Genomic DNA, 9,613 nt, shown 5'->3' with positions numbered 1-9,613 from the left:
GGTGGTGGCAAGTTTTGTAGTTTAAAGTAGCTGGGAAATACCATAGAGTAGACCATGTGACCTGGGTGCCCCCACCCCACAACTTTTTGTTTTGTGTTTTGAGGGGTTATGAAAGAGATGTAATGTTAGGGGATATTTATTACGACAAGGCAAAAGGGCGCACCTTCAGTGCATATTCTAAAAGCCACTGCATACAGGGTCTGGCGGCCTCTGTACCTAGTGCTTGTAGAAAGAAAACAATCTAAGCATAGGTTGTAGTGCCCTGTCCCAACTGCCATAGGGCCTACATGCCTCCAACAGTGAATGCTGTAAATGCTGTATTCAAAGAGATAAAGAGGTTATGAGCAAGTGAAACAAATTCTGCCAATGAAACAATACATAACTCACACTCTCAGCATTGGTTGAATTAGCACATGTTTATACATGTGAGCAGTAACGCCACGTCAAGGCTTCAACCTTGTTACCGGCACGCCGGGTGTAACGCCTCACACAACAGGACAAACGTGACAAACAAAGACAACAAACGAGGCTTAAACTGCACGTGTCTATGTCCCACCCTTTGCTCATTTAACCTCAAAACTTAAGGGACAAGGTAAAAACCCCATCTTACTTCAGATGGGAAAAAACCCTTGACCTGGATTTCTACACAACTATGAGAACTACAGAACTATATACATAACTAACAGGGTATGGCTTCCATAGACATGATGTGCAGGAAGACAACGCAGGCTGTGATCTTAGACTCTGCTTTGCCTTCATGTTACACCCTTATCCTTTCATATCTCACGTTCACTCACACATTCACTCACATAAAGATACCCACCTATACTTACGTGTGATGTGCCAGATGAGTGACTGCCCCTCATAATTCTAGGCCTGATGTTACCCGGCAGTCTCATACCCTGGTAGATGGAATCCCAGGTGAAGGTGGAGCCGATGGTTGAAACAGGAATCTCAAGAGATGATCTGGCCTTTATGCAGCAGGCGGAAAAGTTCTTGCAGCCCACAATCATGTCCACTATCTGCTAAAACCTGTGCTGATGGAATAGTTGTTACTATTGGCTGGATTACACGCCTATCCATACTTACGTCAGCCAGGTGGAACTTTGAAATGAGAAGCCGGGAATGGTGTCCCTGTCTCCTGATGTTCCTTCATCCTCCTTGTACTCCAGGAATGACAGCTTCTCTTTACACGGCTGGAATAGCTCAGGTGATGGCTGCATTAAAAGGGAAAAATTATTTTAATCAAGACAATGAAAAATATATATTATGAGCAAGAGAATAGTCATTGGATTTGCTTTTAGAAGTCCATATGAAGCATTTTGATTCTATTAATATATCACTTTGTGTTTCAGTTTGCCATGTATTTCACATCTTTTTACAAAAAAAGATTACAATGGCAATATACAACATTTGTAGAGGGCAGTACGATATTGTGCCATTCTTTTGGGATATTGTGGGGCTAATTTAAAACAGATTTGGAAGAATCCAGAAGGTTCAGAGATGTTAATAATCTCATTACCTGTACCCACAGAGCATCCCTTCTGCCTTATTTGTATAGGTTTTCCTATAGGATTAAATACAAGTTCTACAAACTAAAGCTGCAGCTTTCTGATTTCACTAGTCAATGTTATAATCATCTGTGATTATTATTCCCCAACCATGTACTTACTGTTCTCGGCTGGTAAGGGGGTTGTAATCTTTCCTCTTCCAGCGCCACCCAATCGATGGATTTGTAGAATGGGTGGCATCTGATGTTTCCTCGAACACCAAGGCGTTGCTTCCGATTCTTTTCTAGCAGCTAAAGGAGTAATGGAAAATTATTTAAATCCCAGCAATTCATTTATTAGTAAATATGTCAATACTTTTATCCCTCTGTCATTACTCACCTGCCCCAGAAGATGTTTTAGATCTTCATCCAGCCAATCAGGGATCTTGGGTTCATGGTCTTTGATGGAACTAATGAGCTGATTCTTGTTCCCGCTGTTATGAAACGGTGACTTGCCAGTGGCTATTTTGCAGATGGTGATGCCCAATGACCACCAGTCTACTGCTGCGTTGTATGTTTTTCTGTTCAGGATCTTAGAAAAGAAAAAGAATCATTTACCAAATTGTAAAATGGCGCTTTTAAGTAAGTCTACTGAGATAATATTGGCAACAGAGTTTAGCTGCCCATTGAGCATATGGAGTGCAGTGAGTAATGCATGTGACCAGTTAGTTTCTCTAGTGTGGATCAGAACTGTCACATTTGCCAGAGCCCAGTAAGTGCTGGATGGGTATAACTCAGCCACAGGTAAAATAAACTGTGTCAGCAAATATGGATAATGTCTGGCAATATGTGAGTGGCACCAAAGCTCTATGTAAAGCTGAGCAAGTAATAAAAATGTTTGTCATGTCAAGTAAAGAAATGTTGTTAAGCTGGTTCTCTCCACGGGCCTATTAGCTACCAGTACCTACAGTAAATTTACTCTTAGTATATTGATGTGCTGTTTAGGATGGCTATTTTATATGTGTGTAATAAATACAGCCTGTGAAAGTGCTCACATGAAGGTATATTCACAGATAGAAAATAAATACCCATGTAAATAATCTGTAATTGCATATCTCACCTCCGGGGCCATGTATTCTATGGTTCCGGCCCAGCCAGTTGTTAGGTCTCCATCAAAGAGGCTCTGCTTTGCCAGGCCGAAGTCACCGATTTTAACATGTCCTTGATGGTCCAATAGAATGTTCATGGGTTTGATGTCTCTGTAAAATAAAGATGAAATGAGTAACAAAAAAAGATGAAGGCTCCTGATTTGCAGAGCAACCTGTGTGTGGACTCTGCTGTAGAATGTTACAAAAATGAAGAAATCTATACTGACCGATGGATAATCCCGAGGCCGTGCAGGTATTGTAGGCCGCAAATCATCTCCGCAGAATGGAACCTTTTAAACAGGGACATAATGGTTCAATGAACTGTAATTCATTAGCTTTCTTTTAAGAAAATGAGAAAACAAGTACTAAATTTGAATATGATGCTCCCTAGTGCTAAAGCAGGAGTGCCCATAATTTACTAATGCGGGTTCTACTTTTAGTGATGTTGTCCCATTATGATCTACATCCATAAAAGCATTTTAGCATTCTGTTCCATGGGAAATATTACTTAAATACCGATTTATGAGGAAATGTATATTGATATATTTAACAAACAACTATTTCTTCTGTCACTGTAACATAATAAATATCTTAATGAAAAGCATGAAATTATAGGGTGATTTAGACAAGCTGTTTGTTGACAGTGTCTTGAGATCTACTGATCACCAAGGAAAGGTCTACTGGCAGATACCGATCTACCTTTTGTGTACACATTTTATAATCCATCCTTCTTATAGGCACAAATGGTATAAAGCTATCTATAAGTCATATTGTACTAGTGCCATGTGATACTTACCGTACTCTGTCCATGGACAGTGTCCCGTGTTGCTTCAGCTCATCCTCAAGGCTTCCCCCACTCAGGTACTCCATTACATAGAAGGCATGCCACTGGTTACACAGACAAATGGAAAGAGTGAAGGAGAGAAAGAAACACAACAACATAGAGCAGTACATATTTTATTAACTACATTAATATAAAGTCAAATAAAGTGGGCCAAAATATCTGTTTTTGTACTTGCTGCACAAATAGAACAAAATAGAAAATATGAATCTATGGCAACAGATGATTAATCCCTGCAGGCAGAATGCAGTACTGGATATATAAATCCTGCATGAACATGTAAGGGGTGTACAGGGCAAAGAGGCCTTATATAATGTTTATGGAACTGTACTTTATAATCCATTTGGTTGTTATATGGGTCATATAATTTGTAATAGTTATAATATATATAATATATTTGGCATTATGTAAGGGGATCAGATGTATGACTAGAGCTATCATCTAAGGGACACAGAGGAACAGTATTACAAACTAAATGGCAATATGGAGTCAATGTTGTACCTGGGTTTGAAAAGCGGCATAGCCTTGGCAAAGAAATGGGCTGTGTCTGGCGATGTTCAGCACTTGAGACTCTGAGAGAATGTTGCTGTAATTTGGGGCCTCTTGTTTGCGGACAGATTTTACAGCCACATATGGCCTCCGGTCTCCTAACGAAGCCAGCATTACCTGAAAAAGGCAAGAAAAGAGTTAATATTACTGTGTATTTTAAGCACTAACACGGAAATATTCCCCAGAGCACAACACATTTTTGCTTTCTACCACATTTAGATTTAAACCCTACAAAACAATTGTGTTTAATGGAAACTAATCACTCACTTTGCCGTATCCTCCTGCTCCCAACTTAGAGTAGAAGTTGTAACTGGAGATACTGAGCGGGTTTAGCCTTGAAGGTTGAGCTTCTGCACTCACAGGTCCAGCTTCTCCTAGAAAAGAAAATACATTTTATTTTCACCTTTTGAATAATAATAGTTAATGAAGAGCTCCTATAGTTAATAGTTCAATAGCTAATAATGAATTTTGCTGTTCCCATGTACTGCTCTTAATGCACCATAAAACTGTAATTCTTCTTTCCCAGCACAGGAGAACATTTGCAAGTGGCTAAAAGACAAATTGTGGCCACTGCATGGTTCCGGCCCAGCCAGTTGATGATCCATGTGCATAAGATTATTCCAGGGTCCATGTGTTCTGCATTAGCGCATACATATTACAAACATAAGCCTATATGTAAAATGAGAGTTAACTGATCCACCATCTGCAGTTGTTCAACAGGAATTATTTTATTCTATTGGTAACCTAAATAAGCGCAAATATCTCATTGGCTATTCTGGGTCCTTGCACATAGGCAACCTTTTTTTACATATAGGACATACTGTAGGTGCTGAATTGCATCAGAGCAATTACCCATAAGAATCAACAGATATTTCTTTTCAAGTTCAAATACACTGCTCCAAGCTGATTGCTAATTGATTCCTTTTGACTGTTGCCTTTGTGCAATTAGTTATCATGACCAACATGTATTTATAAAACACCAACAAATGTCACAATGCTTTACAATAAACCAGTGTATATAATAAACATACAGTACCAAAACTCCTACAGAAACAAGCAAATACCAATATGAGAAGTAAAGAGGGCCCTCGATCTATAGATTTAATTTAATATTACACTTATGTCAGTATCTGGGTCCTAAACAGCAATTGCACCAGTAAATTAGAGGCAGTTGACAATCATTTGACCTACTCCTTTTTGCTATTTAGGCATTTTTAAGTGATTTGTCTTTACCTTCATCAGTCTCCTGCCTTCTCCGTTTCTCCTCCGTGTAGCACTCAACTTGCAAATGGTCATCCACACTCCTCTCTCTCTTCTTCTTCTTCTTCTTCTTCATCTTCTGTTTTTTTCCTTCCTCTTCTTCATGGTCTTCTCTTTTCTTTACCTTTGATGGCTGGGGGTCTGAATTTTGAAAACCAGAAGGTATGCTCTCCTCCCTGCAGCTCTTATCTGGCAGCTGTTCCTCCAAATTGCTCTCTCTCTTCTCCTTCTGGTTGTCTTCTCCCTCTTCTTCATGGTCTTCTCTTCTTTTCTTCACCTTTGAGGGCTCAGGGTCTGAATCTTTAAAACCAGAAGGTATGCTCTCCTCCCTGCAGCCCTTCTCTGGCAGCTGTTCCTCCAAACTCCTCTCTCTCTTCTCCTTCTGGCTTTCTTCTTCCTCTTCGTCATGGTCTTCTCTTCTTTTCTTCTCCTTTGAAGGTGGGGGGTCAGATTCTCCAGAATTAGAATATTTTCTCTTCATTTTCTCTTAAAATCCACTGGAGCTCTCTCTTCTGCTTCTTCTCTCTCTGACGCTGTCACACCAACTGTCATAACGGTCTCTTGCTTAGTGTAAGGTGCCATCTGATGACATCATCACCTGGGCACAGGCTGTAAGATAACATTGCAGCGCAGAGCCAGGTACAGTCAGTTATAGTTACAGTGAACTCTTATTAGGGGTTCCTTGGGAGGGATATACAGTTTGGGCTCAAATGGGGTTTGATTTAATTGTGCAAGTACTTCAGCAAATCTACAGTACATCCATAAGAGTAGGAAGTGCAGATAGCACCCCCCCACCTATTATGTTCATTTATCGGCTCTCTTATACTTCATTCCATTTGTCCAGTCTGTGTCTAGATTCAAGAATCTGATTCTGGGCTGTTTAATATATGAAACTCCATTCACATTGGCTTTTATGACCATGGGAAGTAATTTACTGTCATTTGTTTATGTGAGAGTGGTTATGAGCCCAAAATGCAGACTTTCTCTTCCCTACAGTGTAAAGCTTCTTACACAGTGAATAAGGGACACCCCACCCATTAAACTCTAGCATCACTGGCATGAAATGGATTCACCCCATATAGGGATATTTACATACCCCAAAGTGCAGGGTAAGAATGAAATGAAATGAAATGAAAACAGCATCATTACAGGAATTATTATAAGTCACATCCCACTCCCTATTTCAATTTATTACCTAGAGTTCCAATAAACAATACAATAAGGGGTCCTTCAAAAAATAAATATGCAGATGGCACAGAGTTAACCTTTGGTTCTATGACTCCATGTTTCTCTACATGTCCCTCTAGATCAGGGGTCACCAACCATTTTTACTTGTAAACCACATTCAAATGTGGGATTACAAAGGACTGTGAGTGATAGGCCCTATGTGGACTGGCAGCCTACAGGAGGTTTGGCAGTACACTTGGTTGTATGTAAACAATACTTTCCTCAAAGCCTGGAATTCAAAAAGAAGCACCTGATTTGAGGCCACTGAGAGCAACATCCAGGGTCGGACAGGGGGGTCCAGGGCCCACTGGGGCTGCTGTCTCAGGGCCCTCCCAAGCCCCGACCCTGCCGCAAATCCCCCTCTGGACCCAGACCGCAGTTACAGCCACCTTTGGCATGACCTCCCCGTGCACATGCATGTACTTTTTTGACGCGACCAGGGTCCAGAGACAGAGATCCGGTTAGCAAGGCCAGGGATCGGGTCTGGGCCGGTCTGCTCTGATAGCACATCATACACCGATATATACATCATACACATCATATGTCACCAGGGCCACCATAAGAAATCACAGGGCCCCGTACAACCACATTTTATGGGTCCAATGGTCCCACCCCAGCCCCCAAGCTCCACCCCAGCAAAGATGCCCCAGTAGCTTCTCATCTTCTTTTCTGCTGATTCACTGCACATGCTCTCTGCTGCTGTCACTTACTGAGCATACAGACCCGCTCACAATATACAGTACACATAGAATAAAAAATGTCACAATATAAGGCTAATTAGTAATTAATTCAGATAATTACTGCATGGCAGCACAGAAACCAGTGCAATTAGCATCAGAATGTAATACCCAGCCTTGTAGCATCAGCTATTATTACAGACAAACTTCATTTTCAGCTTGATAATTAGTGACGACCCCTAAGCTTAGCTTCTCAACAGCTGCTCAGAGCCCACTGAGCATGTGAGTGTCACAGACACTTTCCAAGATGGTGACCCCCTGTGACAAGTTTGAAGTCCTGGATCATTGCTGCTATTGACAAGCTGAAACTTTAGGCTGGTGCAATAAGTTCACTATATAAAACATGGCATTTTTTGCCATCTTAATTTATAGGGTTTAGTTCTCCTTTAATGAAATTAAAAATAAACACATTGGCGTTCAATGGAACTTACCTTAGGCTCCTTTTATGGCTTCGGGACTTTTCGCGGCTTCAGTTTTGGCTCCTTTCATAGCTTCAGGTCTTTTTGCAGCTTCAAGACTTCAACCTCGGGTCTTTTCATGGCTTTGGGTCTTTTCACAGCTTCGGTTCAGTTCATGGCTTTGGGTCGTCGGTGCTTTGGGTCTTTTCACGCCTTCAGCTCTGTTCGTGGCTTTGAGTCTTCGGCTCTTCAGATCTTGGCTCTAAATGCCATTAAACATACTAATATTAGAAAGTTTGCTCAATTTCGACAGGTTGTAACAAATGAATAACAACAAAACAGACTGGTGAATATTTATGCAAATTGGAAAAGGAAAGAAGCAAGTGATGATGTGAGTATCTAATAAAAATTAGTAAATATGCACATAATGGGATAAAATTTAGGAAAGTATGACCCCTGCAGTATGGTGGAAGCCAATGTTTAGCGAGCGGCTGCACATGATACAGTACGGCTCAAACAAACTGGCAACAGAATGAATGCGGTAAAAGAATCCCAACGGCAGAGAGATTTTGAAGATGAGCAGTAAGAATTCTAAGCAGTTTGACTTGAACAGAGCAACTTAAAGGGCACCTGTTGCCAAAAAATATTATCCCAAACCAAAGGTGCAGGCTAATAGAGCCCGCAATCTAGTTGAGGCTAACTAGTTTTTTTTTTTAAAAAAGACAAGGAATGAAAAACTTGAGTGAAATGTCAACATATTAGTATTCTGCACCGGTCCCGGATCACCGACATGGCACAGTGCACATGTGCAGTGCAAGGAATTATTGGGAATTGACTGAGAGAAGGGGGTGCAGGAATTCCCATAGAAGGTACCCTTGGATAGTACATTCTTCAAGTGAAGAGGAGCACTTCCTAGGGCACAAGGTTAGTGATTATATTTGCAGGGCTGGATTTACATAGCGGGCACCCCTATGCCTGCTGCCATTTGTCACCCCTGTCCCTTCCAAACCAATGCGGGTGTGGTTGGGCAGCATGCCACCCCCCTAAAATCCTGCTGCCCTAGCCCCAGGCCTTGGTGGCCTTTCCATAAATCCAGACCTGTATATTTGGCACCCCTAGTGAATTTGACTTTCCTTGTCCTACCTGTAAGTTCAAGAAACCCTACTGAGAAGATAAGTAGTGAATGCTCTGGCACTTGGAAATGGGTTAAATCTATAGTTCTCATGAAAGGAGGCTGATACTAGTGAGTGCTGACCCATACAGCCTGCTTAGATTTGGAACTGTGCAGGTTACTTCAGATTTCATTGAGGAATGAATCAAGTATGCATAAAATATATACATATACAGGTATCGGATACACTATCCGGAAACCCATTGTCCAGAAAGTTCTGAATTATGGAAATGCTGTCTCCCTTAGACTCCATTATAATCACATAATCCAGATTTTTAAAATTGACCTTCTTTTTCTCTGGAATAATAAAACAGTGCCTTGTATTTGATCCCAACTAAGATATAATTAATCCTTATTGGAAGCAGAACAACCTATAGGGTTTATTTAATGTTTACATGATTTTCTAGTAGACTTAAGATATGAAAATCTAAATTATGGAAAGATCCGTTGTCCGGACAACCCCAGGTTCCAAGCATTCTGGATAACAGGTCCCATAATTGTATATGCACAGAAGCAAAAATTAGATGCATTTAATCAAAATATTTACACATACGCTGCACTGGAGAGACCCCATTTAATAAAAACCTTCCAGGACTTGGAGCAGGATCATCTCAGATGATATTCTGATGGCAGGACACATCGGAGACAGAATTGCAGCATTGCCATATTTAGAGGATAATAATACAATATAGCTTCATGAGACAGGGGCATTATGGGCGAAACTGTCAACCAAGCAAAGTTCACACAAATACAGCAGTTTCCAATGTCACTGATCACTTTCCCAGCCTCCCTT

General features: G+C 40.9%; 1 protein-coding gene across 1 annotated transcript; it reads right to left on the bottom strand.

Moving 5' to 3' along the window:
* Positions 1-336: 336 nt before the first annotated feature.
* LOC121396386 (protein kinase C delta type-like) lies at positions 337-5,768 on the bottom strand. Its single transcript, XM_041571253.1, has 10 exons — positions 5,565-5,768; positions 5,261-5,291; positions 4,295-4,401; positions 3,980-4,144; positions 3,434-3,525; positions 2,865-2,927; positions 2,610-2,748; positions 1,890-2,081; positions 1,673-1,801; positions 337-1,217 (listed from the first exon to the last, which is right to left on the bottom strand). Exons 1-10 carry the CDS (start codon positions 5,766-5,768, stop codon positions 1,086-1,088), a joined length of 1,254 nt encoding a protein of 417 aa, XP_041427187.1. The 3' UTR covers positions 337-1,085.
* Positions 5,769-9,613: the final 3,845 nt, after the last annotated feature.

The sequence above is a fragment of the Xenopus laevis genome, chromosome 7S, assembly GCF_017654675.1.
Source record: "Xenopus laevis strain J_2021 chromosome 7S, Xenopus_laevis_v10.1, whole genome shotgun sequence".
Classification (NCBI taxonomy): domain Eukaryota; kingdom Metazoa; phylum Chordata; class Amphibia; order Anura; family Pipidae; genus Xenopus; species Xenopus laevis.
Note: the sequence above shows the minus strand (reverse complement) of the source record. Positions and strands in the feature narration are given on the sequence as shown.

Coding starts and splice junctions, on each gene's coding strand:
- LOC121396386 (XM_041571253.1), bottom strand. CDS start 5,768: ATGAAGAGAAAATATTCTAATTCTGGAGAATCTGACCCCCCACCTTCA. Junction 3,526..3,979: donor ATGCCGCTTTTCAAACCCAG/GTACAACATTGA, acceptor CTGTGTAACCAG/TGGCATGCCTTCTATGTAAT. Junction 1,218..1,672: donor CCCCTTACCAGCCGAGAACA/GTAAGTACATGG, acceptor CTTTTAATGCAG/CCATCACCTGAGCTATTCCA.